The sequence below is a fragment of the Cryptomeria japonica genome, chromosome 6, assembly GCF_030272615.1.
Source record: "Cryptomeria japonica chromosome 6, Sugi_1.0, whole genome shotgun sequence".
Classification (NCBI taxonomy): Eukaryota; Viridiplantae; Streptophyta; class Pinopsida; order Cupressales; family Cupressaceae; genus Cryptomeria; species Cryptomeria japonica.
Window position 1 is genome coordinate 193,194,540 of NC_081410.1, and position 27,666 is coordinate 193,222,205.

Consider the following 27,666-nt stretch of genomic DNA (forward strand, 5'->3'; position numbering starts at 1 on the left):
GAAGACAAGTAGGTATTGATACTTTCAGTGACTTCACCGGTATGAGGTGAGATGCATGTGTGTGTTAGCATGTTGAGTGATAACCGGTAGAGCATAAACCGGTTTGAAGGTTGGCTGCTTGTTTATGATGAAGAGGCAGAATGTTAAAATGATCACAAGCCACCGAAGGTGAAGATGTGCTATCGCTGTAGTGTGCACTACCGGTTAACAGAAGGAGAAGGTCTCACCAGTAAGGGCTTGTGCTGCTATGAGTTTGTTGAATGTTCAAGTGTAAGCCGACCTTGTGTCGGTGAGCTGAGTATATGACCGATGTGATGCCATGTGAAGCTAAGGTGGCAAGCATGCAAAGGTTGGTGAAGTTTCCATCGACATAGTTGTTGGAACAATTAGTCGACATGATTGAAACAACCATAAATCATGGGATGATAACAGATTGATGCGGCTCGAGGAAGAATGAATGATAGAGAAAGATCAGGGAGTTGTTGGCGCCTGGATCGAAGCAAAGAAATCAGATTGCAAGAGGACCTCGAGAAGGAAACAGTTGGGCCATAAAGAGTCGACAGATTTCAAGGCCGAAAATCATGGTCGGGATTGCAATCTTTAGCAAATATGCATTGATGATGGAAAACGCATACAAATGCATTCCTCCAATGTAGGTGATTGATCCAAGACGGATCGGATTAGATCAGATGCAAATTTGGTCGGGAGAAGGAAATCCTAACCACCCTTAGATTGAATTGATTTTTGGTGGGAAAGATCAAGATTAAATATGATGACTTGAGACTGTGATCGGTGCTGCTGAAGAGTGAAGGAGAGTGTGAAATTGTTGTCTGAGAGCCAAAGAGATAAACACTTGAAGCGTTTATGAGTGAAGACTATACCGGTAAGGAGAAGCAGGGTAAACCGGTCGTTTTGAGTGGAATTGTGAAGATATTGTGAGAGGAGACTTAGCAAAGTTAGAATTAGCAGCAAAGCAAAGTTGCAGATGTTGGCATTGTGTTGTCATTGATGTCAACTTGTATAGGATGTTACTAGTATCACTGACATTGATGTCAACTATTGAACAAGAGGTTGTTGGCATTAGAGTTTGATGTCAACCGGTATAGAAGATGGACCAGTATGGGAGAAGATTTGATGTGTTGTCATTGGTGACAACCACGTGACAATTTTCTTGCAGATGAAAGAACCAACATGTACCGGTATGTTTGATGTGCAGTAATGTGACCACTCTGAAAAAGGGTTGTTGATATGGCGTTGCATACAACCCGGATGAAGAGATTACATGATGAGCATTGGTTATGTTGAAGTAGCTGAATACTGTTTGGTTCACATCAACACCGGAGGAGAAGTAGAAGTATTAGAAGGCCACTAGATTGCTAGTTTAAGGATAACTAGCAGGTCTCCCACCGGATGAAGAAGCTTCCCAGGCTAGGTGATAGGTTGACAAAGTATGTTCCCTCTGTGTGTAGGATGACATATGTCATGTGAATGATGTATCCTCCCCTCAGTAAAGTCACACTTGTACCGGCAGAATGATTCCCTGAGATAGGCAGATGAGTGAATGCAGAGACCAGTTGTACAAGTGGAAGATGAGGAAGCCTCCAGAGCATGAGATCAGAAATACACATCGGATAAGCAGGGTGTGCTACCAGGACATTGAAGGAAGAATGAGGATTTGAGATGGTGTGTTTGTCATCTTGACAAACCAGATGAGAGTAGAACCGGTTTGATGGAGAAGAATGCTGGTGAGTTTGCAGGAATATACATGGGATACCGGGATACTGAAGGAAGGTTGATGCAGAATAGTTGGAGTGTGATGACTTGGTGTAATGTGTCTCACTGGCAAGAAGGAAAGTGTGCTGCCCACCGACATACACATTTACTAGAATCTGCATTGGTGATAGTTGACATGGTATGTTAACCGGTGAAACATCAGAGAAGAGACAAGGAAGATAAGGTTCTCACCTGATAAAGATGGAGTTCGTTGAAGGTTGATGACATGTTGTCATCAACAGTGGTTACCGGTATGAAAGCCCACTGGTAATATGGACAAGGTGCAGGTGCAGAAGACTCCTACCTGATGAGAATGTGCATGTTTTGGTTTGACATGTCTGGCGACCGGTCAAGGTGTTCCACCGGTGGTTCAGCAAGTGCAGACATGATGAGTGAACCGGTAGAGTGTGAGATACCGACAGGGTTAGTAAACCGATAGGAAATAGGAACTGGTAGATTGTTTGGTCGGTGCTCCTATCTAGACCGACATGAAGAAGTCAAGCTGGCAGTTGGTTGACTTGGATGCCACATGTAGTCAAGGTAGCGGACCTGCATTTGAATGAAGAAGGAATATACACTGATGGAGTAGTTGCAGAGTTGGTCGACATTAATGGAAGATCCCACAAATCATGGGACGTGTTGTAGAGTCGTTGCAGAGGTTTGCGGCTCGAGGTCTGGAAGACAACTTAGAGCCAGCAAAAAGTGTTTGAGGAGATCGAGGTGGATGAAGGAAACATCAAGACCGATCTTGGTGGTTGACCAAGAAATCAACCAATAAGGGAAAAAGCAGATCGCCAGAGATAGTAGGCGCGATCAAGAAGGCGCGTTAATGGTGGAGGTGTACAGTTGGCTGTCAGGGAGATCAGATCGGGCAAGATCTGATTGGATTTGGTTTGCCTCGAGGATGATAAGGAAACCCTAACCACCTAGAATTTGAATTGGCCTTTGGTGGGAAAAATAGACTATAAATATGCAGGCCAAAGACATTGTTAAGTGCTGCTGAATAGAAGAAGAGAGTGCTGCTGCGAAGTGATTGAGTGTTACTTCTGCATGTGAGAGCAAATCAGTCAAGTGCTCAACGAATATCTGAGAAGAGATTGAGTGTGAGGGAGAACCAGGTTGAAGTGTTCAATTGGTAGCAGTGCAGAACCAGTAGTGTCCATACCGACAGAGCAGAAGTGAAGGAAGCTGCAAAGAAGGCAGACATAGAACGGACATAGTTTAGTACCGATAAAGAGCAGAGCAGTGAGGAGGAGGTCCAGTAAAGCAGAGCAGAGGAGAGCAACAACAGAAATGTACCGGTGTAGTAGAGAAGGTATCTCACCGGCAGAGTGAGGTATATGAAATGGTTGCACGATTCACTTGTAACAAGATAACTACCTTAGTAATTGATGTTTTTATTGTGAATACTAAGTTGTAGCTCGGTGCAGGGGTTGTAGCTCATAAACTAGCAGGGGTTGGTGCTCCTTGGGTTGGTGCCCTAAATCAGGGGTTGTAGCCCTAAACATTGTAATAGAGATTTGATTGTGAGGTTGGATTGGAGCAGTAGACTCCAACAACATTGCTCACTGAGGTTTTTCCCATCTTGGGTTTTCCTCGTATATGATGGTGTTATGTGATGTCCCTTTGTGTGATTGCATTTGTATTTCTGTCTCCTCACTAACCGGTAAGTCTGCATTTTGTTAGATCCCATAACCGGTATACACATCAAGGTTGTTAAAGGGAAAAGAGTAGAGAACCACTGATTCACCCCCTCTCAGTGGTACATTGTGTCTAACAACAGAGTCTATGGAGGATACACAGATTGGTAAGGTTGAAACCGACAGAGGATAATTTTTTAAGGTTGCAAAACTTCTTTTGCGACAGGGATCTCATTTGTATAACTGAGTTTTATATTGTTTTCATTGAGTTGGTGCTTAGTGCAGGGGTTGTAGCTCCTTTAGGTTGTAGCCTATTGTGCAGGGGTTGGTGCTCCTTTGTGTTGGTGCTCATAAGTCAGGGGTTAGTGCTTCTTGGGTTGGTACCCTAAAATTGTAATCAGATCTTTTACATTGTGAGGCTGCATTGGAGCAGAAGATCTCCAACAGCTATTCTCACCGAGGTTTTTCCCACATTGGGTTTTCCTCGTATATCTGGTGTTGTGTGATGCACTCTTGTGTATGAGCTATGTTGATGTTATAGCAATTTATTTCAGACACTTCGATTGCATTGTTTGAGCTACTGGTTAGCATTCGGTTCATTTTATTTATTACCGGTATATCCCTGCTGAAGAAAGTGTTTAAATCACTGATTCACCCCCCTCTCAGTCACTCTTGATCCGATATACTCCTTTGCACTATAATTTACCCGAAATTTCTAACTATAAGGAGGTGTTGATTTCATGAGGGTTTCGTACCCTAATCTTGTCACATTTTGTATTTAAATTGTTAAAATCTAACTAGAGGGTGGACTAATTTCCTGATTTCCATACCTTAATTGATCTAAATCATTAAGAAGTCAAGAATTTTATTAAGAATATTGTATTTTTTCCTAAGTTCTAACTTCAAGCGTCGTACAGTTACGATGTCGAAGTCTGGATTTAAGGAAAGAAGAGAACAATGGAGAATTGTGGAGAATGGATTCTATCCAGAATCCAAGATGTCATCGAGATGGAAGGAGATTGTGGATATAACATGCATTTCTTGAGCCTTAACTTGATGCGACAGCGGATGTTCGGTGTTGGAAATCAGGTTCCTTCCCTAGCATATGTAAACATTATGAAGAGTGGTATCTTTGAAGCCGCTGGATTCCCACAGTACATATAGTGCAATGAGCTTATCCTGGAGTGTGCATGATGTTATGGTCCTTGCGCGGAAATGATCAAGACTCCTAAGGGCGTTGTCATTGCCTACCTTGTTGAAGATGCGATTGCTGAGGTGTTTGGAATTCCATGTGGAGCAGATATGCAGAATGTAACTAAGGATGAATATGAAGATCGATACACGAAGAAGATGGATGCGTGTAAAAATGTAGTGAATAAAGAGTGGATGATCGAGCCTAGGCTTCATCATTCCAAGGCTCCCAAGACACTCATGTGCATAGACTTCAAAGAGGAATATAGTGACTTAGTATTCCTGCTTAACCAAGTGATGGGGATGCCACAGGGTACAATACCCTATGGATGGATGTTCTATTTCATCCAGGATTGTCTTAGAGGAACATTAATAAATTGGTCTAGAATCATAAGTGACAATTTGGAGTTTCGGCTTGAGTAGTGTAGAGTGGTCCAAGTCATTCGCCATGACTTCCTACTTGGTATACTTGCTTGCACAGTTTGTTACATACAAAGGATTGATATGCAAAGGTGAAGTTGAGAATGGGCAAGGACAATTCAGAAGTTATGAGTGCTATCCCCAGTTGAACATGTACATAATTGAAGATTATAAGAGAGTGAATGATGTATTCACAATGTACATCATGCAGATGCTGCAAGGTGGAATCCACAAGAGGTTGTCCAAGGAGGCAACAGAGCTAATAGAGAAATATGGATCGTGGTATATTCAGTTTCCCACTTTCACGTACCTTAGGATTCATGGTTTTCAATCCAAACCCTACAGGCTTCCTAGGTCTCCTTCCAACATAATGATCTTGTTGGAAGTGGTGAGACAGCTTCTAGAGTTTGATTCTATTCAAATAGAGAAGCATAGGACAGGCATGACATTCCCTAGTTGGGAAGACATTGGAGGTTTGCCAGTCTGCCTTAGCCACCAGCACTGCGAGTGAGGAACTTGCATTCTATCGATTTGCAACCTTCAAGAAAAGGGAAAGATTTGATCCAGATAAGAAAGTTGGAAGGATCAGGGGAGAGAAGTTCATCCACAAGGTAGACATAGAAGATTATTGGGCCAACCTAATGGACGAGCAGGCAGTGAAGAGATGAATGTGGTCCAAAATGTCAGTGGATTTCATGAGGAAGTGTGGACTTTTCCTCATTCCTGATCAGGTGTTAGATGACAGAGATCATACGCATCCACAGTATGAAAATGAAATGAAGAAGGCAATCTTACTGCCTAATTGGTCAGAATCAAAAGAGATATATTTAAATATATTGATGAGAGAGGTCTTGAGTTTCTCTCGTACATGGGTGGATATTTAGATGAATAAGTTAGTTCACATGGGCGTTTCCTTCACTTATGAAAAGATGAAACCGAAAGAATCTACTTCCGAGGATGATCAGAGGACTATCAATGATGTCAGGATTCATGTAGATGAAGAGAGTCAAGCTCCCAAGAGAAGGAAAAACATGCCAAGAGGAGTCAAGGGCAGAGGGAAAAAGATTGAGGAGGTCAAGAAAAAGAAACAAACGACTATCATTCCTTCACCCCCTCTCAGTGTCTCATCAATTAAGGAAGTTGAAATAACATAATAGAATAATGAGACCCATCAATGTTCCAACATAGTGATACTACCAGATAATATTCAGGATTTACATGCCACATCGACATCTGCTCCACCAAATGAGAATGATGATCAACCGGGATCCCCTACCCTCCTTTTGGAGGTTAGTTTGGGAAATGAGGTATATGATTTGACTAGGAGTAATCCTGATGATGATGATGATGATGATGTTATCTCGGCATTGAGAGAACTTGATCGAGATATGTGTCTCGATGGTGGTATGGAGATGGCCGCTATTCTTGATTGGCTGATGAAAAGTATGGAAAAAAGTAAGAAGATGATAGAGGTACAACCTATTGATAACATTGATGACTACCTAGCTAGGAGCAATAAGGAGAAAGAACCCAAGAGATCTGAGATTTTGTCGCACATAGCTAGAGATGAGACAAGAATGCGGATCGCGCAGGTGGCTGTTCCTATTGGAGGTGTGAGAACGGACATTGCTACAACTATGGATTTCCAGATTACTTCAGTTACCCTTGGCCGTACTACAAGAGAGCAAGAGTTTCAGGAGGTTGGTGATAACCTTAGGGCGATCAACGCAAGGTTAAATAGAGAAATTGAAGAGAAGGAGAAGTACAGAGAAGAGAATATCAGACTTAGAGAGTATATTGCAGGGATAAGGCGTGAGAATCCCACCTTTATTTCCCCTATTGCGGTTGATCATGGACTACATTCACACTATGAGGCAGCAAGAGATACACTCTCGGAGGTGGAGAAGTGGATTGAGAGTGCAAGGAAACAGGTAGATGATTTCCTTATTCAGTTTGTCCAGGTATATGATAGGACAACAGGGCTCATATTTAGAATCCAGTATTTGGAGGGAGTTTGGGAAGAATTCCGGCCTATTTAGGAGAAGACTATTCCACGCCTCAGAGCTTTGAAGAAGATTCCTAAGTCCACGTTGATCAGTGATAGCATTGTGCACAGTGGAGACAAGTATAATTTCCATGGCTAGTATTGTTCATTGGCCGTGAAGAAATCAAGTTATGAGAATGCCCAGCTGAGTTGTACAAAGATGGAAGGATTGATTTAGGACATTCAGATGAAGATCTTTGGCTCAATTGAGGAGTTATTGGGTGTTGATGTTAGTGATGCTAGTGGTTTACACTTAGCTGAATTAAGAGACAAGATGAAACTTATGTATTTTTGTCAGTCAGATGGATGATTTGGTCTCTTTGTTGATTCATGTTCATAGTTCGCAGAAGCTCATGCCAGATTGGAAGAACACTTTGGACGCTTGCTTGGATTTATTGGACGTGATTGATTTGCAGCAAGATACTTTACCTAGCATTTTGCATGAAGGAGTTAGATTCTGTATTGGCTAGATTCTTGGAGTATGCTAGGAGAGAGAGAGATGCAAGGAGGAATCTTCTAGAAGATTCCCTATTTGATGACTAGGTATCTTTTTATTGGGCCATATGTTGGTGGCACCATTTTTGATGTAAACCCTAATTGGGGCAATTTTAGGGTTTTGTTGGCATGATCTTGGCCCTTGATTTAGTTTAAATCTTGGTCATCCATTTTGTAAGAGACTCTATATATACCTCCTTGTCTGTCATTTGTAAGGGAGAGTTTTTGTAGAATTGTTGGTATATGCTACAGCTATTGAATCTAAATCATTGTTCAATTGTTGGTGATTTTGCTATTCAAATGTTGTCTTTGCATTCATGGTTCTCAATTCCTCCAAGTTAGATTAGAATTTATTTTCATGTTTATTAGATTGAATGAAAGATTTGTTGAATATATTTATGTGGAATCCTTAATCCATACCACTAGCCTCTTGCCGCGGGTAAGTGCACCTTGTGTGGTCGACTGGAAATTTGAGTAAGCTTAACTTCAACTATTACACGTCCCTTGCCAAGCATCAACTTGGATGGTGTCAACATTTGATGGTGATAGTCTAAAAATCCTTGAGTATACCTTAGACGATTGCACTAAGCTTGTGTCAATACTTGTTTGTGAGACCTTGCCTAGTTTGATTCCACTAAATTTGTTCATCATTTCCTACATTTGTAAGCCTAGAATAGATTTCCCGAACCCTATTCCTTTTGCCCATTTTTTAGTAAGAATTAAGTCCGGAACTACATTGCTAAATCCTAATTTGTTAGCACACCTATTCCACATATTTCATGATCGAAGAAGATAATCCTAACATTTGCGGAAGTCCCCAAGTGAACACAACAATTCACATCGACCATTGAGTTAACCACTCGTCAAGACTTGACATGTAGAAAGCTTGGAATCATTTTAGTTGATCTTACCCTTAGCATCTGAGGTGATTTTGTTCAAGAGAGGGTAAATTACTTTGGTATTTTATTTTGAAATGTTATGTGCATAAAACACACATCAACAAGTACGTACACCAAGTAGGAAGTCATGTAGAAGTATTACATTTTTGTAACCTTAATTAGCTATTGGTGAATTTTGTCTCTAATTATCTATGCTCACTTGAATTCTCAATGTTCTTGGAAAACTTGCTTCATGAAGAACATCCATGGTTGGAATGAGTTGGCATTCAACTCTCCAATGGTTGTGCTAAGAAGCATGATGGTGTGTTTGTATTTATCTTTGAATTTCTGTTCACCCAAATAGTTCAATCCTAGAATAATTCCTTCTATATGAAGATCAACACTTTATTTATGAATTAGTAGTTGTTGATTTTGGCATTGAAGGTTTGCATTGAGTTTTCAAGAATCACTCGATGACTTTTGGAATCGTGAAGATGACCTTCAAGAACTTAGGATTGACATTTGCATTGTCATGTCCATAGATGGTTTTGACGGTGTGTGGATTAGGATGATTCTACTTGACACAATCTAAGATTCACTGATGGAATTTAGTTTGGGAACCCAAGAACAATGATTTAACCATAGGCAATGAGGGGCTCTTTGGCACCTTCTTTCAACAGATCTTCCAACCAAGTTCTCATGTCTATGTGTTCAAAATTTGTATCGTGAAACTCTTCAACTTCATTCATGTGACATGAATGTCTTCATTTTATGCTTTATGGAACCTTTGACAATGACATCATAAAGGGGAAGGATGATCTTAAGTATGCAATAAAATTGGTTTTTTTTGGATTGGGTCTGTCTTGGTGCAATATTGAACCATTGGTGGTGGTCAATTAGGCAACCAGTATGTTTGTACTTAACTACTAGCAGTCAGAATTGGCTACTAACAAGTCACCATAAGCATTGACATGACATTTCTTGTAAATTTTATTATTTCCATCGCTTTGCCTTTAAAAATTATTATTCACCACTCATTGCTGAAAGTAACATCAACCAAATTGTCAACTAAACCACAAAAGGTCAATAAACTGCCAAGGAAGCTCTGTAGAGTCAACAAACTGCCAGAAAAAATATGGGAGTCTAATGAGTTGCCAAAAAATCTTTGAGGTTCTAACTAGCTGCCAAATTAACCACTTGTGGTCACTTGGTGTCACAAGTAAATTGTGACCTTTTCTCTTTGGAGATGCCTTAGGCTTAGTGGAGTTCTCTTTTTAAACATTATCTCTTTTCCCCTCCCGAAAAATGTGGGATAAATTCCCTTTGATACTGCCACCTTATATAAACACCTCTGCCTTCACCTTTCCTTTGGTGCCACTTGGGTTGTTTTCCTCTACTTGAAGGTGAACTTTTCAAATGAGACACTACCACCTGCAGCCTAGAACTACTTGTTTGAAGGCTCTTGTTGAAAATACATAAACTTAAATCTTATTTTAATGCCACCTTGGCTTCCTTGACCATTGTGTATAGCTTGTAGCTCTTTCTGTGCCACTTGTGTCTATTATTTGGCTATTAATTGATGGGCCATTGGGATTTTTACCTCTTTGACACCATTGATCTATGCACACCTATGTTACCCCTAGTTTCTGGGATGGGGAGACAGGTAAATGGGTTTTTTGGATTTTCTTTTGGCCATTTTAGGGGACAGAGGGGACACTAGAGGGGAGGGCTATATAAAAAATAGGGAAAATTTTAAATATATAGGGAAATTTCAAATTTTAAATATATTCATAGGATAACATTGATAAATGAGAGTTGAAATTCATAAATTTATATACATGATGTAACTTAATACTATGTATAAGACTGAAAATACTTCATTTTTCATAGTATTCTAATTGGAAGAATCAATTATATCTATTCTTGTCAATTACAAAAAACAAATGTCACATAACCACAGATCAAAAAATCGGATAAATGAAACATAAATTAACGTGATAAACGACACCAACCCACCTTGTCCAAGAAAGCCCTTGGATGCAAGTATTAATGTTTTCTAGATTTGATGTTACCCGATGGTGTGAAGTATATGGCTAGGTGATTCAGTTCAAAGCTATATGAAGATAGGACTCTACTATATAAACTTTAATAAACTCAAGGTTTGTGGCTTATTACCTAACATATGTAATAATGAATATCATATATTTATAATTAAAGAGCAAAAATTGGGTGTATAGAAATTGACATTGGTAATTCCAATAATGTGGCGTGTATATTGTATTTTAGTTCTAAAACAAAATATTAATATTCATAAATCATGTTGAAAAGTGGGGGGACGAGCGGCCATCCCTAGGATGGTCAAGGGATGTTTGGGTCGTCTCTAGCCATCCCTTGGATGGACGGTCATCCCCCCATGTTTCTGATGCTATCCCCGCTCTTCGGATACATTTCCGCCAATTTTTTGCAAATTGGAAATACTGAGGAAACGTTTCCCGACATCCCCCATCCCCGAAACAAGTTTGTTTCACTTGGAAAGTATCCCCAGGTATGGTTGATGCAAATTTTTACCTTCATATTTATTTTCATTTACTTGGCTTTGCTTGCCTCAACCTCTGCCTTGTTATGCTTCTTTATTGCCTCATGGACTTCGGAAGTCAAAATCAGATTTGTTTTCACAAGTTCACTTGTCATGACCTGCAAACTCTTTGACCTCTTCGTTACCATTAATCTCATTGTTTCTCTCTTTGTTTATTGTTTTCTTTTAAGCTTGCATGATTTCTTGCATAATTGGGAGAGGAAAAACTATAATTATTTCATACATGCAATCAATCCAAGGTATCCATGTGTGACACCGTTCACAAGTACGCACGTTTGAATAAGAAAAATCCATGCATAAACAAGCTAGGTTGAAGTGAAGGGCTAACAAAATTAAATTAAATTAAAATTTAGTATCCACATTATCCCACCATTTCTTTTGCCTCGTCTTCGGAAAAGCATGATATTTGATTTGGAAAGAGCTTTTTTTTTGGTATTTATTCCACCAAAATTTTCCATTTCCATTTCCAAAAATAATTGTGTACTAGAGGTTACCATGATAATCTTTAAAAAAATGTCATTTTCTTTCTGTGGGAGAGAATAGTTGTTATATACAAAGTAGTTGAAAATATATAGTTTTAACCTTTAATTGTGTTCTATTATTTAATTTAAAAAACAAAAACAAAAACAAAAGCTTTTTGATATTTTTTTTTAATTCTATATTTTGAAAAATTTCTAACTTCACCATTCAATGTGTTGTGATTAACTAAAATAATTAATTTATTAGTTGAGAAGAGCTAACCCTTTTATAAAGCATTACCCTTGAATTATGCCCATTTATTTATATGATTTAAGATTCAAATGTTTTACTTTTTTTTTATATGTTAGGTTTTTTATGTTACTTTAATTGCTTTTTTTTCGATGTGCTTCGTTTACAAAATAATTTAATTAAAGCTTCTTTTCATAATCTATAGTCTGGGCTTTTTATTTTTATATTTCAATTTTACCAAAATTTAATTGTTGATATTGATGTCTTTGGTTTTTAATAGATTTTTAATTTCTTTTTTGGGGAATATATGTCTTTTAAAATTGGTTTTCTTTGTGTTTTAAAATTTCATGAGACATTGAGAAATTTGCCACAAGCCAAAGCAGTTTTTTCGGATCACAGACTTGAATTTTGACCAAATGACAGTTTTGAAGTTTGAGGGCAAAAACAAAAAACAATCTTGCTAAGTACAAAATAAAGGATAGTTAGCTTTGATACCACTTGTCATATACCGACTAGGTACAAAAAAAAAAATGTTTGTAGTAGCTACATATTGAATATAAAACAAGAATATAACAATAGATAGGTGAGTATGAGCGAATATGGTTATAGGTTGTTGATTTATGGATTAAGGGGCACATTTGATCAGATGTGTCCTGTCAAGTTGATAGGTCTTTGGGAAACAACAATTGTTAACTAATCATACTTAATTAGATCTATATCATGATGTCCTACCATAGTTTTTGTATCCCTTAATATTAATCTTATCGGTAGCTTCTATTGCTATTCTTTTTGAGATAGATACCTTTCATAATATATTGCAAATTCTAGAGGTTGTATGTTTTCCTCATTATGTTTGGTTTGGTCCACGTATTTGTTTCCATGATTTTTTTTATTTTTCCTATTTACTTCACTAGAATTTATCAAGTCTTTTCATCTGCAATGTCTTTATTTATCCTGATTGATGCAAATTTTCGAGTATTCTGTGGTTTAAGATGCTATCACTTTCATTTTGATGGTTAATTCTTGGATCTTTTAATCTCCATGGTTTCATTTTTAGATTAAATTTTGTGTTATCTATGGAAGGTTTCTTTGGATATTGTTTTTGAGAAAATATTTTGTTCTTACATCATGTTGGCATTATGAATTTCTCCAACTCTATTAACTATTGCAATGATTAATGGAATAAGCTGAGTATTTTATTAATTATATGTATTACAGTATAAATATTTTTAAGATTATCTGATTTTTAAATAATGCTTGTGACTAGGTTCAAGGACATCTTGCAAGAAGAATATGAAAAGAAGTGGAAAGACAAGTTTGAAGAGGCAAATATTTGGTAGTTCTAAATTTTTAATCAATTTTATTGTTATGTGGATTTTCAAGTAGCTTTCATTTGAATCTCTCAATGGTTTCATGAATATGTTATAAAACAAGTTCTACTGTGTGCTGTAGGTATGAACATAGGCTGATAGATGACATGGTGGCTTATGTTCTCAAAAGTGAAGGCGGGTATGTTTGGGCTTGCAAAAATTATGATGGGGATGTTCAAAGTGACTTTCTTGCACAAGGTGGTATAGGAGTTTCTGATTTAACTTGATGAATTTTTTTTCATTTTAGCTCTTACTGCATTATATGATGGACATGAATGATGAGAAATGGTATTATTAGAATGGATATTAGCTTGAAGACCGAGATACATGTGTAGTGAATGATCATATCTACATGGGCATTTTTCCAGCATAGAGCTATTATTTAGTTGATTGCTGGAACTTTAGGTTATGATTATTTGGGAATAGTTAATAAAATGTTTACCCTATCCTCCATCACACAACCAAAAGAAATAGTGGTTTCCACATTGGCAGATAATATATACCAACTTAGTTGCAAGGTATGTTAAGTTAACTAAACTGCTGCAGCAAGCATGGGCAGAAAAGATGACATTGCTATGGTGAGCATCCTTATCAATTGCCAAGATATTTTGATATTTATATTAGAGGGCGAGGTCACATTTACATTGTCTCTTGTTGGATTTGTGGTATACTTCACATGTTTTACACCCCACCTTATTTTGTGGAGCTTGGAGCTTCACCTTAGCTAAGGAATTAGGGCCTATGCAATGTTCCTATAAATACTTGCACATGGATTAGGGCTAAGCACAAGTGAAAAATATCTTACTCTACTGTGAACAGTCAAGTTGTAGTGATTGCGTTTTATTTGTTGTAGGTTTTTTCTTGAAAAGTTTCTAAGGATAAATTATCATGTTAGATTGCGAGTGTGCCATTATTTTATTTCTATTGCATATAAGATTTTGTTAGCATTGCTTGTCTTGAATAGTTTTATAAATATTATTTCTTGTCATTTCATAACTTGGATTTACTTGTGTTCTAACTATATTTGAGTTTGTTGGTCATGGTCAAAAGATAATTATTGCACCTTGGCTAGGAATGAGGGGTCATGTGATGCGCCTATAAATACTTGGACATGGAATACACTTCAGAAGTTTTGTGAACGATTGAGTTATGTCATGACCTCTTTTTCCATAATCTATGTTGTGGTTTGAAATACCTATTTCCTATTGCCCCTGTTCCTTTTGATCTGAATTTGTGTATGAATTCTTGCCCTTCATCCCCAATGCATTTTCTTAACATCCCCAAAACTTCTAAGTATGGAGGCATGACCAATTTTCTAAGTTACCGTAAGTTGTTGGAGTTGTAGAGCTTCCCTTACTAGCATGACTTTCCTACCAAGTCTACTGTCTTCTATACTAACTTTAGGGTTTTGTATTTCCTCATTTAGGCATACCTCATGGCCATCCCTTGCCCTCATGACCATCCCTTGCCCTCATTCCCTTCTCTTGTCAAGCTATTAGTCTTGTCCATCATGTCATATCTCTCCACCAAACCTCGCTTCTTCACAAGCCTTTGTTAGAAAGTCAGACTTCCTCTCACTAGCTTGCCTCCCTTCCATATTAGAATATTAAAATAATGTTAATTTTAGTATTAATGCTCAATAGTGTATATTCTATTTTAGTAAGATCTTCTATGATCTTCTCAGCAGTTTCTTATTAGAAACTTGCTATTCTTGTAATTACCTGTGTATTATTTATGAGCGTCTTGCTCATTCTGTAAATGAATCAATTCTTTGAAATCCATTGCGTGTCTCGCACTGTTTTATGGTATCAAAGCCTGAATAAAGAATTTGTGAATTCTTTTCTGAGATTTTTCGGGCCTCTTAGTTTTGCTGCAGATTTTCGAAATTTTTTTGTGTTCAAAAGTCCGTTTTGGACTGTGTTTATGCCGTGTTACGGGATTCTTCCTGTTTGCATCTGTCTGGCGAGGGTTTTTGGCTTTTTTCGGCGCAATACAGACCCGCCATTTTTTCTGCAACCTGCAACTTGGTCAAACCCGCATTTTTTGACTTTCGGCTAGGGTTTTAGATTTAGTCAAAAAAAATTTTGAGTACAGTTTCGTGGTGGGTTTTTCGAGATCTCAACTGGGTCGTCGTCAGAATTTTCTGGGTGCCTCGATTTTTGTGTCTCGATTTTCGAGCCAACGGATCCAGATTCTGACAGCAAGTTCCTTTTGGGTTTTTCGCAAGGATTTCTGGGTTGTCTTTGGATTTTTTTGGGTCAGCTGGAATTTTTTTCTTGAAATTCATGCCAATCGTACTTCATTTTTTTGAAGTTTGTACCTACATCCACCTCTGTTTTTGCAGTGGGATTCAAAATTTTTGAATTATGTGCCAGCGCCTCTTCTCAATTTTTTTTCGTTTTCAGTGCATTGGGAAACGTGCAAATAGCTTCTCTAACCAACCTGATGTTAGAAGGCAGTCAACGCTTTAATAACAACAATTACAACATCTGGAAACAGCGTATGTTGACCATTTTCAAATATAGGCATCTTGACCAGCTTGTTTTGGGAAAAGAGCTCAGTCTTGGTACACTTGGTGCAGATCAAGATAAGTTTGATGAACGCAATCGGGAGGCAGTTATGCTTCTCAAACTCTCCGTGATTGATGATCAGTTACTGCAGATTCTGTCCGGCAAGACAACTTCCGACATCTGGAAGCATTTGAAGGAATTGCATGAGACATTTGACAAGAGCCGAGCATTCTTTCTGAAGAATCAGCTGTTCTCCATCATGATGGATGAACGCATGTCCTTATAGGAACACCTCACGAGGATCAAGGACATTCGAGATCAGCTTGAAGCTATTGGTCGGACTATGGAGGAAGAAGACATGGTAGTAATCACTTTGAAAAGTCTTCGGAAATCGTATGAACACTTCATTGAGACCCTCAATATTATTTCAACTAATGTTGACCTGAAGTTTTCAGAATTGTGCACCAAACTTCTACAGCAGGATCACTGGAAACAATAGTTTGGTAGTAGTACTACGTCAGCCTCCGCGGAAAATGCCTTTACAGCCAAATCCTTTCACAAGGATAAAGGCAAATTTCAGTCCTCTCAGCCTTTTCAGCAGAAAGGCTCTTCTCAGACACAGGATGATGCTAAGAAGAAGAATGTGTAGTGCAATTACTGTCACAAGTACGGCCACATGAAGATAGATTGCCATCAGAGGATCGCTTCTGAACAAAAGAAGCAGGGAGGGTCACACCTGAAGGCGCATGTTGCTGAACATTCCGAGCAGAAGGAGTCTGCCTTTTATGCCTTTATGGCTAAGAGGTCTTCAGATCATGCCAGGTCTTCTTCTTGGTACATCGACTCTGGTGCGTCACGTCACTTTTCTCATCGACGTGACTGGTTTATAGACTTCTCATCTTTCAGTGATTCCGTTGTATTCGGCGGAGGTGAGGAGTATACAGTTGTTGGCAGAGGCACTGTTTAGATACAGTCTGGTGGCAGGAATCTCATCTTCCTGAATGTGTACTATGTTCCTGGTATGGAACTTAATCTTCTCTCTGTCAATCAGATTATGAGGAATTCTCCTCAGCTAGATGTGGAGTTCAGTGCTCACAAGTGTTCCATCATTGATCGGGAGACTCGTCTTACTGTTGTTGTTGGTCTAGAGGATCATGGCCTATATAGGCTTCTTGACACTGGTGATTCTCTTGAAGTGGCTCTGGCAGCTCGTGTTTCCCCTCTCAGCACTTTGTGGCATCAGAGATATGGACATCTCAACATTCAGTATCTCTCTCAGCTATCTCGGGAGGGACTTGTTTTAGGGTTACCTAATATTCAGACTCAGCATCTTGGAGTATGTGGCGCTTGTCAAGTTGGCAAATAGCATCGGACTTCATTCACACATGGAGAGTCTTGGTGCGCATCTAAGGTACTTCAATTACTTCATGTTGATATTTGTGGTCCTATGAATACATCTTCTGTTACTGATTGCAAATACTTTTTGCTTATTTTCGATGATTTTAGTAGAAAGATGTGGGTGTACTTTCTTAAACACAAATCCGATGTATTTAGTATCTTTTAGAAGTTTAAGTCCTTAGTTGATAAAGTGTCTGGATGTAGCATCGTTACTCTTAGGACAGATAACGGGGGAGAATTTTGTTCTTCTGCATTCTACAACTTCTGTGATACCGATGGCATCAAATGCCAGTTGACTACACTCTACACTCCTCAACAAAACAATGTTGTCGAGCGTCACAATCGTACGGTTGTTGAGATGGCTCGCTCAATGTTACAACACAGGAGTGTTTCGAATAAGTATTGGGCTGAAGCAGTGTTTACTGTTGTCTACCTCCTTAACCGTTCCCCTACTCAGGTTGTTAAGGGGAAGACTCCAGAAGAGGTTTGGTCTGGTCGGAAGCCTAAGATCAGCCACCTGAAGGTTTTTGGCTCTGTTGCCTATGTTAGGATTCCAGATGCTAAGCGCTCCAAGTTGGATTCCAAAAGTGAGAAACTCATGATGACAGGATACAGTGATCACCATAAGGCCTACAGACTGATAGATATAGACACTGAACATCTTATCTTTAGTCGTGATGTTGTATTTGATGAAGACAAAAGATTCTTTCAGTCCCCTTCTTTTGAGCATTGTTTTGAGGATCAGCCTCCCAGTGTTCTTCTTCCATTAGGTTCGCCTGATGGGAGGGATGATGCAGAATCCATTTTCGATGATGCACTACCTGAGTTCCTTTCGGAGAATAATCCTCCTGCTGCTGCTCTTGTTCTTGAATTTGAGCCTCTTCCAGCTCCTCCAGATGTTAGCACTTCTACTCTCCGGCCTAAATGGTGGGCCAAGACCATTGGTGATCTTAGGGATACTAAGCTCATTGAGGGTAGAAGCTCCTGTAAGAAGAGCAAACAACAACATACAGTCAATTTTGCTCTCATGGCTAACATACACAGTGTTTTTGAGCCTCAGACATATTTAGAGGCTAAAGGTATACTTGAGTGGGAACAGGCTATGGAAGTTGAGTTCCAGAGTCTTCAAAAGAATCACACTTGGGCCCTTTCTGATCTTCCTTCAGGGAAGAAGCCCATTAGCTGCAAATGGGTGTACAAAGTAAAATACAAAGCTGATGGAACCCTAGACAAGTATAAGGCTTGTCTTGTTGCTCGTGGGTTCTCACAGAAAGAAGGCATTGACTACGAGGAGACTTTTGCTCCTATAGCCAAAATGAGTAACATACGACTTGTTCTTGCCTTGGCAGCCCAGTTCAATTGGAAAGTCCATCAGATGGACGTCAATAGTGCTTTTCTGAATGGTGACTTACAGGAAGAAGTCTACATGACGCAACCCCCAGGATTCAAGGTTGTTGGTTAAGAATAGAAGGTTTGTAGACTAGTCAAAGCACTCTATGGTCTGAAACAAGCTCCTCAGGCTTGGTACATGAAAATTGATAAGTACCTGACAGATCATGGTTTTCAACGGAGTCCATCTGATGCAAACCTGTATATCAAGCATACTAGTAATGATGTTCTGTTTGTGGATGACTTAATCATTACTGGCAGTTCAAACACATTTGATCACTGGGATCAAACAGGATTTGTGCCTCACCTTTGATATGACAGATTTGGGACTTCTACATTACTGCTTAGGAGTTGAAGTCTAGCAGACTGAGAACAGTATCTTTCTCTCTCTATCCAAGTATGCCAAAAGTCTTGTGGATAGATTCAGAATGTAGGATTGCAAACCTGCCTCTACTCTTATGGAACTCGGGCTCAAACTTTCAGCTTAGTCATCTTCACTAGTTGTGGATGAATCTTTGTTCAGGCAACTAGTGGGCGGCCTCATCTATCTTATTGCCACTAGATCTGACATTAGTTTTGCAGTGAGCTACATTTCACGCTTCATGATAGCTCCCAAGGCTGATCATTGGATAGCAGCGAAGCGTGTGCTGCGTTATGTGAGTGGCACTCCAGATTATGGACTTCTGTACACTCGGAGTTCTGATCCTACACTCAGTGGTTACACAGATTCTGACTGGGCAGGTTCGGTTGATGACCGTAAATCTACAACAGGGTATGTGTTTAGTTTGGGATCTGGTGCTGTCACATGGACTAGTAAGAAGCAGCAGGCAGTGGCTCTCTCCTCGACAGAAGCAAAGTATCGGGGAGTAGTTAAGGCATCTTGTGAGGCGGTTTGGCTTCGACGAATGCTTGCGGATATGCATGTCTCCCAGGTAGGTCCAACTCCCTTGTTATGTGATAATCAGGGAGTGCTCAAACTCACCAAGAATCCAGTCTTCCATGAAAGAACCAAGCATGTGGAAACTCATTGTCACTATATTCGATTGCTGGTTGAAGACGGATCTATCCAGTTGCTGTATGTTCCTACCTCGGAGCAGCCAGCAGACATCTTCACCAAGCCCCTTGGTCTTGATAAATTTGTAAAATTCAGGCGGTCTATAGGTGTAGTTAATAGATTGAGCATTAAGGGAGGGTATTAGAATATTAAAATAATGTTAATTTTAGTAGTAATGCTCAATAGTGTATATTCTATTTTAGTAAGATCTTCTACGATCTTCTTAGTAGTTTCTTATTAGAAACTTGCTATTCTTGTAAATACCCTTGTATTATTTATGAGCGTCTTGCTCATTCTGTAAATGAATCAATTCTTTGAAATCCATTGCATGTCGTGCACTGTTTTATTCCAACTCTCAATCCGTAACTTGTGGTATGAGTTGTAGGGTATCCGTGGTGCCCAAACTCTAACCACTACTGCCATTTCTTATTGTTGATCCCTCCTACCAATAGACACAACATGCTTTGTGATGCTTGTTTTCAATATATGTCTCCAATTGTGGTGCCTTATTGCCAACAATATTATTTTCTTGGAGGACGTGGCTCCATGTGTATTTCTCGCCATGGGAGCTAAATATTTTATCCTAGTCAGCATTAATGTAGTAGTTGGGGTTTATGGCTATAGATGTTCACACGATTATTTTTGGGAGTTGTAGGTTTTGAGTATCTTCCTTCATACATCCCCCGTATCTTTAAGTGCACTTGGATGAGGATTTTGTGTGGGATTACGTTGGCAAGATATGAGCATGCCTATCTATGTACTTTGGCACCCAACGATCTCCATGCCAGTTTTGGCCTCTTTGTGGATGGCATTTTGGATTGGAAGCTTGAGAAGGAAAATAAATTTTGAACAAACACCAAACCCTAACAAAAATTGTCTTGAGCACTCATGTTTAGAAGAATAAATTCAATGACTAAAACCCGTGAATCAATAACAATTCAAGAACAAAAAGCCCACTAGTTTGTGAGTGGTGAGGGATGAAAACCCTATTGGTTGGAGTGACTCTCAGCCTGTTGGTTGAAAATTTTGTACACTTGGGGGAATATACAAAATTGTGGCTTCAATGACAATGTGTGAGTAAAACTCTCCTAATTAAGGGAAGACTCCCCCTATCTATCTAATACTAAAACTAAAATAGGATGGAACAATAGTCTTTCTTCTTTTTTCAAAAAAGCCAATATTCTTTTCTCTTCACATAAAAGTGATAGCAATTTAACATAAAACAACAATAACAAGTTTTTGAAATGAAATGAGAGAAATGAAATGAAGTTTCCTGAAAGTTCAAAGACTTCCGTCACTTCCTTCGGGACGGGACAGCAATATCAAGCTCAAAGTCTTGACTATGTGAAGTCCTATCTACCCTTTTCTATTTTAATTATATCAAGAACAAATTATGATAGCACAAAGTCTAAAATAACTTATTTCTTTTTACACAAGACAACAAGAACTAGTGTGAGCTCAAAGTTTCACAGCTATTTCTTATTATAAAATCTACTTCTAATCTCCCTCAAGAATGAGTGTAAGCACAAAGTCTTACGACTTTTCTCAATAGAACTTCTATTTTAACTAAATCAATCTCCAATACTTGCAGCACAAAGTCTGCAAATCAAATTTGATTAAGCTCTTTAAGAAACACTTGCAAGAAAGGTAATATTGAACATAAACTCAATAATATAGCACAAAGTCTCAACACTTGAGTAATTTTCTTCTATTCCTTTCAATTCTTCAATTTACACATAAAAGCTCAAAGTCTTCTTTGCTACAAATTTGACAGAGTTTTTGCTTGCTTTCCAAAAGATAAAGATTACAATAGACCCCCTCAAGTATTTATAGGAGAGGAGTCTTGAGAAAAAGGTGGGAGGATCCTAACTAACTGGAGAAATTCTCTCAACCACCAAGACTTATTCAATAACTATGACTTATTCAAAGTTACAAGTCCTATTCTAAATTGACTTGTTACTCGTCTACTTGTAATTACAAAAGTGCAAGTAATGACTTGACTTGCAATTTACAAAATGTTTTTACAAGTAACTTGTCAAAAGAAAAACTACAACTAAGAGATTATAATTTTGAAAAAAATGCAACCAAGTGTTGAAAAACACTTAAGTTGGAGCATGTGAAGACATGAATCCTTCAAACTTCTAGATGATCGTTCGTAGCTCAGTAGGATTCAGCTCGTGGGTGTTCTTGGCAACAGTCATGGTCTTCACAATGGTATCATGGCATTGAAGAAGCATAGAGTTGTTCTTCTCCAAAGTGAATTGGATTTCATGCAAGAAGATTTGATGTTTCATCAAAACTTGAATTGAGGCAGCTGAAAATTGCTCACTCCTCCACTCATTATGAATCTTCATCTGTATAACTGCGAGCACTTCTTCTGGTATCAACTTCCCATTCTGACCCATGATATTGCAAGAGGCCTTCTCACAGTGAGAAACAACACCTTGGAATACTTCAACTCGCAATCTCATTGCGTCATCAATCTCTTCAATGAGGGATTTGAGAATGAGAGCTTTGTTCTCTAGAAGCTCTTTAAATTTCAGATACATGACCCTGGAAGGAATAATGGCATGCTCCTGAAGAATACTCAACTGTTGTCGAGGCATCTTGCGCCAAACCGTCAAGCACCTTTCAACCCTTTCCAAGTTCTGTTTGAAAGTCTCGGAGGTATGATTCAATTTTTCTTCAATGGTCTCCAACTTAACCAATATTTGCAATATGTCTTTTAGCACTTGTGCACACACTTCATGAAGTTGATCCACCCAAGAGTCCAACGCTTGTACCTTTTGAGCAGCTCTTTCAACTCTTCGAATTGATTCTTGTGAACCGGAAGAACTTGAAGGATTACTTCCTTCACCAGCAAGTTTTGTGATTTTATGAACAGCTGCAACAAGTTGCCTGTTCTCCTTTTTTAGCTTGTCTTTCTTCGCTAGAAGTTCATCATACTGTTGTACTAGTGAAGCTACGGATTGTTGGGCATCATGCTTGACCACTTCATACATTTGTTTACCCAATTCTATCCTTGTAACTCTGTAATCAACAACTTGCATTTCCTCACGTGGCTTATCTGTAAGAGGCTTAACAATTTCAGCCACCTTCATCTTATTACTATCAACTGTTACCCTTGAGATTGTCTTGGCTTTTTTAGCAACCTTGGGCCTAGATTGCTTGAGCTGCTGAGAATCAAAGACATCAGGAGAAATTTCCTGCTTCTTCCTCTTGGGAGTGAAAGAACTAAGCCATGAAGGTAAAACGACTAGTTCTCCTTCAATAGCAACTGAAAGTAAACTATAAGCAGTTTCTGTTTGAACAACCGTGGTCACCCTAGGAGAAGTATATGTCTAGATGGCAACCGTGGTTTGCTCGGTAACCAAAGGGCATGAAGATTGTCTCATAAACTCTTCAAAGCCGGAAGCAGAGGTATCAATCTCTGACAAATGAATGCATGCAAGAGTATCCTCGAAGATTTCCAGCAAACTCTTTTATTGATGATCAAGAGGTGGCTCAACTGCTGAAATGGGAACAACATTTTGAGGAGACTCATCCACTACTGTGTCTGGAGGAGATAGAGGCAGCTCCATGGAAACTGAGGAGGGAATTTCACGAGGTAACTCCGAAGCCAGTGACTTAGGAGCATCATTTGATCGTTGTCCTTCCTCTGGATCAATCACATGAATGTGAATCTGAGACTTTTCTTTCCCACAAACTGTCGCATCCTCAGGAGGAAGCACTATTGCCCGACCAACCCGCAATTTGATCCTAGTGCCTGAAGATGACGCACCTTGTTGTCGATGTGAATCTCAGACTTACGTCCAAGAGACCTCGTATAATCTTCTTTTCCAACCTTGATCTTGATGAGTCTAACACCATTACCTTTGAGCCAAGTGTTGATGTTAGCTAGGTGTTGTGACCATTTCACACATCGCCCCATCAAAATGGGGACCCCCTCTCTTTTTTTGGTCTTGCTTTCTCTTAGCTTAGTTTTTTCTCTGCTTGCTTGATGTTTTGAGTGAGTTGGTGGTCACCTAGGTTGGGTAGGTTAGGGTTTCGCTTGTAGAGCTTGCTTAGGGTTCCTTTGGAAGCCAAATTTGACTTCGGCTTGGGAAAGTAATTTGTTTTATGCCTAGAGCCCTGATGTAATTTTAGAGGGATCTTGCCTTTCAAAGATGGAAAGGGTATATATTTTGCAAAGAGGTTGAAATGTTTGAGTCAAGATGGGTCAAGGTTGTAAGTTTTTAGGCCTGAGTCTTGTCTTCTGTCAAGTCGGAGTCAATTGAATGAAGCTAGTTAAGGTCTGAATCAGCAAGGGCAAACCGGAGGTGCAGCCCTGAAGCTTTTCGGCAGCAATCTCCCTTTTTTACCCATCTTTTCAGGTTGATAGCTAGAAATCAAGGATAAGGTATACACAATCAGATTTTTGAAGGTGTATTGAAGATCTGATTCAAATTTCTATATCAATCTTTTTGAGGTTAAGTCTTCAATAATCTGGTTTGATTCATAGGTGGTATCAATTTTGAAACTCACAATTTTAAGGGTTTATCATTTTATTTTCAAATTAAAGTTCAATTATTTCTTTAAAGGTCTCAAATCACCTATCTAGGGTACTATACCTAAACTTAATTGAGGCCTTTTTGTAGGTAGCAAATGGCGGCCCCCAAGGTAGGTGGATCCGCTACCCGACAAGCTCTTATTAAAGAAGATCAAAAGAGTGACGACTTGGAGACAAAGATCGTATCCAAATGGAGCAGTTTTGGAGACACCAACTTAGAAAACTTCAATGTGAGGAAGTTTCGAGAAGCACCCTACATCGGCAAGCCATCACCCATAGCCAAGAAGATGATTGAGAGTGGAATCATCAAGGCCGTAGGCTTCCCTCCCGCAAGCAGATGTCATGAGCTAATGATTGAATGCACCAGGCACTATGATTCACATTCAAGGGCAATTGTAGCCAAAGATGGAACTGTCCTCGCCTATCTCTCAGAAGGAGCTATAAGTGAAGCTTTTCATCTTCCAGAATAGAGGGATATGATCTACAAAAGCCTAGAAGGAGCTAAGTCTATCTACAAAGATGACCCTAATATTTGTCTGAACTTCATCAATAAGAATTGGTTACTCAAGAGTAGGCCTCGCTTGAATAAGATACCCAATACACCTCACAGAATTGATTTCCAAGAGGAATTCAGGGGCTTGATAACCATGCTCAATCGAATTGTAGGTGCTTCCCAAGCCTTCTTTTTCGACAGATGGTTGTTCTTCTTTATACATGTGATCGTTTAAGGGAAAGGAATGTTCAACTAGGCCAGGATTATTAGCAATAACCTAGATGTGCAGTTGAGGAGGCTAGTCCCTACTAAGTCATTCCACATGAGTTCATATGTTATATATTCTTTAGCCATATGTTTTGAATATGTAGGATTACCACACAGAGGAGTTGTTGGGAGAGGACCCAGAGAGATAAGAGTATGTGATTCTTATGCTCAATTGCATCATCCACCTAAGAATTACTACAAGCTAGTCAACGATACTTTCACAATGCATATCACCAGGACATTACAAGGAGGGATCCACCATTGACTATCTCTAGAAGCATAAGAACTTGTGAAGAAACATGGTGCATGGTTCATTCAATTTCCTAAATTCACCTACATTAGGGTCCATGGATGTCCTTCACCTCCTTATATGTTGCCAAGGTATCCTATGGATAGAATAATACTACTTGAAGTGACTAGACAGTTGGCAGCTTGTGCTAAAGCATCAAGACATAAGCATGGGAATGGTATCCCCATACCTATTTCACTAGGAAATTCAATTGAAGTATGTTCTAATTCTCAAGTAGTCGAAGATGCAGAAAAGGAACTATCTCTGTATTCATTCACATCCTTCACCTCGAGAGAGAATTTCGATCCTAATGGTCATATGGAAGAGACAGTTGGGAAGAAGTACATGCATGTGTTTCAAGTAGAGGACTTCTGGATGAATGTTTAGGATGATGTGGAGGTATAAAGGAAGATGCACTCTAGATTACCTTTGGATCTTATCATGAAATATAATGTTTATAGAGTAGCTGATCAAGCACAGGACAATGGTAGATATCTCCAATCCTCCTATGAGAAGGAAGACACGGAAGTGAAGATAGATTGGGATGAGCAAGAAGTTGTAGACTTAAGGGCATTAATGGATCTAGTCCTGAGTTGTACTCGCAGATGGGTGGATGTCCAACATCAAAAGTTGAAGGAACAAAACATAGCTATGACATTCAGCTTAGAAACAAGAACGAAAGGAGAGGCTAGTGCAAGTGAGAACACTTCTCATTCTAAGGGATCAAAGGGAAAGGAGGGACCTGAAAAGAGAGAATCGTCCAAGAAGAGAAAAAAGGTGAATCTTGATCATCCCTCGAGTTCTTCTTCTAGACATGAAAAGGAGATAAGTCAAGGAGAGGATCAAAGAGAGAAGGTGTATGAGATAAATGAGTCCATGGAATCCACAGTACAAAATGACAAACAAGACAAAGGAAAGACACCTTAGCACTCATCGAATCAGTCTCTTCCTCTCCAAGTTGGTGCTAATGAGCAACAAGAAGAAAAGAATGATGATGAAGCAACATCTCCTTTTAGAGCCGAGAGACCTTTTTCTTGAGGAAATACAAGTAAGGGAGAAAAAATCTTCCATTCCAAATTGGCTTAGAGAAAGACTTACAAAGGTAGTTGTGGTTGAAGATGAAGAGCAAGTATTTGATTTGGAAAGTCTTCTAGGAAACTCTCAAGAAGAGATCGAAAGGAAGAAGGCTGCAAAGATGTCAAAGGTAATTAGAGATGATGCAAGATCGAGAAAGATACAGATAGCTACACCAGCAGTTGACAAGTACGATGATGAGATTATGGCAGAGGAATATGATTTAGAGACATTTGACCTTGGTCCACTTACCTCTGAGTAAGCCATGGAAGATGTGACTGATTTAGTCAAGGCAGTTAATGATAAACTAAAGGAAGAAATGGAAAAGAATAAAAGGTTGGAAAAGGAGATTAACGCTTGGAGAAATTATTTTAGCCACCTTAACCGACCGTTGAGACGACATGATCCAGTAGTTTCACCCTTGCAGGCACTCCCTCTTGAGTGAATAAATCAGGCAGAAAAGATGAAGAATTTGGTCCAACTCATGAATACATGGATTGATGGATTCTACAAGGTGGCCATGGAATTTGTAGCAAGAATGATGAAGACAATCCACAGAGCTGTCCAAGTCCTTGAGATCATTCATAATCTAGTGGTGACTGTGGATGCGTTCACTCACACTAGAGACATTGTCATCCCTGTATTGCAAGTGGTAAGAAGGACATCAAGGCAGGTTTTAGCACAAGAAAGGATAATTGATGGTGGAACCCGCAATCTCCAACAATAGTCAACTTTGCTCCAAATGAAAGAAGTTCAATTCAAGGACATCAATAGTAGGTGCAGCCGAATTGAGGACACTATCCATCCTATTCAGGATAAGTTGTTTGATGTATTATGTGCAATCCTTGATAGAAGGATAGGGATTGAAACAGATGTGGACGCCCAAGAATTGGAGGACAGGATCAAGGTCACCTTTTGTAGAGAGGAAGACATAATCATAGAAGAGCAGTGAAATCAGATGTATACTACTATGTTCTTGATTGGGAAGACAAAAGAGTTGGAACATGGATGGGAGATGACTCTTCTTTCGGCCTTTGATGAGGTCATTCACTTGGAAGAGCGAATGAAGAACCTGCCTGAGATTCCCATTGCAGAGATTGAAGGGATTACGTCCAGATTCATTGAATATGCCAGAAAGGAACATGGGAAAGGGAACAAAATTCTAGATGAGAAGTTGTTATGAAATGGTGTGGCAATTCAATTCCTATTGGACGATGTTTCCTCGTTATTTGTGCCAATTTTTATTGGCTATGTTATGATAATGCTTATCGGATAAGGGTTATTTTTGTGGCAAACCCTAATTAGGGTTTAGGTGTCAAAATCTCAGCCCTTGATCTTCTTTAAATCTAGGCCATTCATTGTATTTGAGAAGGCTATATAAGCTCTCACTTATTTCATTTTGTAGGTTAGAGTTAAGAGGAATAAGTTTATTTGCGGCAGAGAAGAAGAGTAGGTATACAAATTTGGTGAAGAGAGAAAGTTGAACAATTGCTGTTTTATCTTGCTATGAGATCAATGATATATTGAA

The 27,666-nt window shown here is 39.1% G+C and overlaps 1 protein-coding gene across 1 annotated transcript in view; it reads left to right on the forward strand.

The window, feature by feature from the left end:
* The window catches only part of LOC131076995 (isocitrate dehydrogenase [NADP]), a 194,499-nt gene that overhangs the window by 111,758 nt on the left and 55,075 nt on the right, over positions 1 to 27,666 (forward strand). The window contains exons 10-11 of the mRNA XM_058014357.2: positions 13,013 to 13,081; positions 13,198 to 13,313. Of these exons, the coding sequence (XP_057870340.2) occupies positions 13,013 to 13,081; positions 13,198 to 13,313 (185 nt within the window). The remainder of the gene's footprint in view (positions 1 to 13,012; positions 13,082 to 13,197; positions 13,314 to 27,666) is intronic.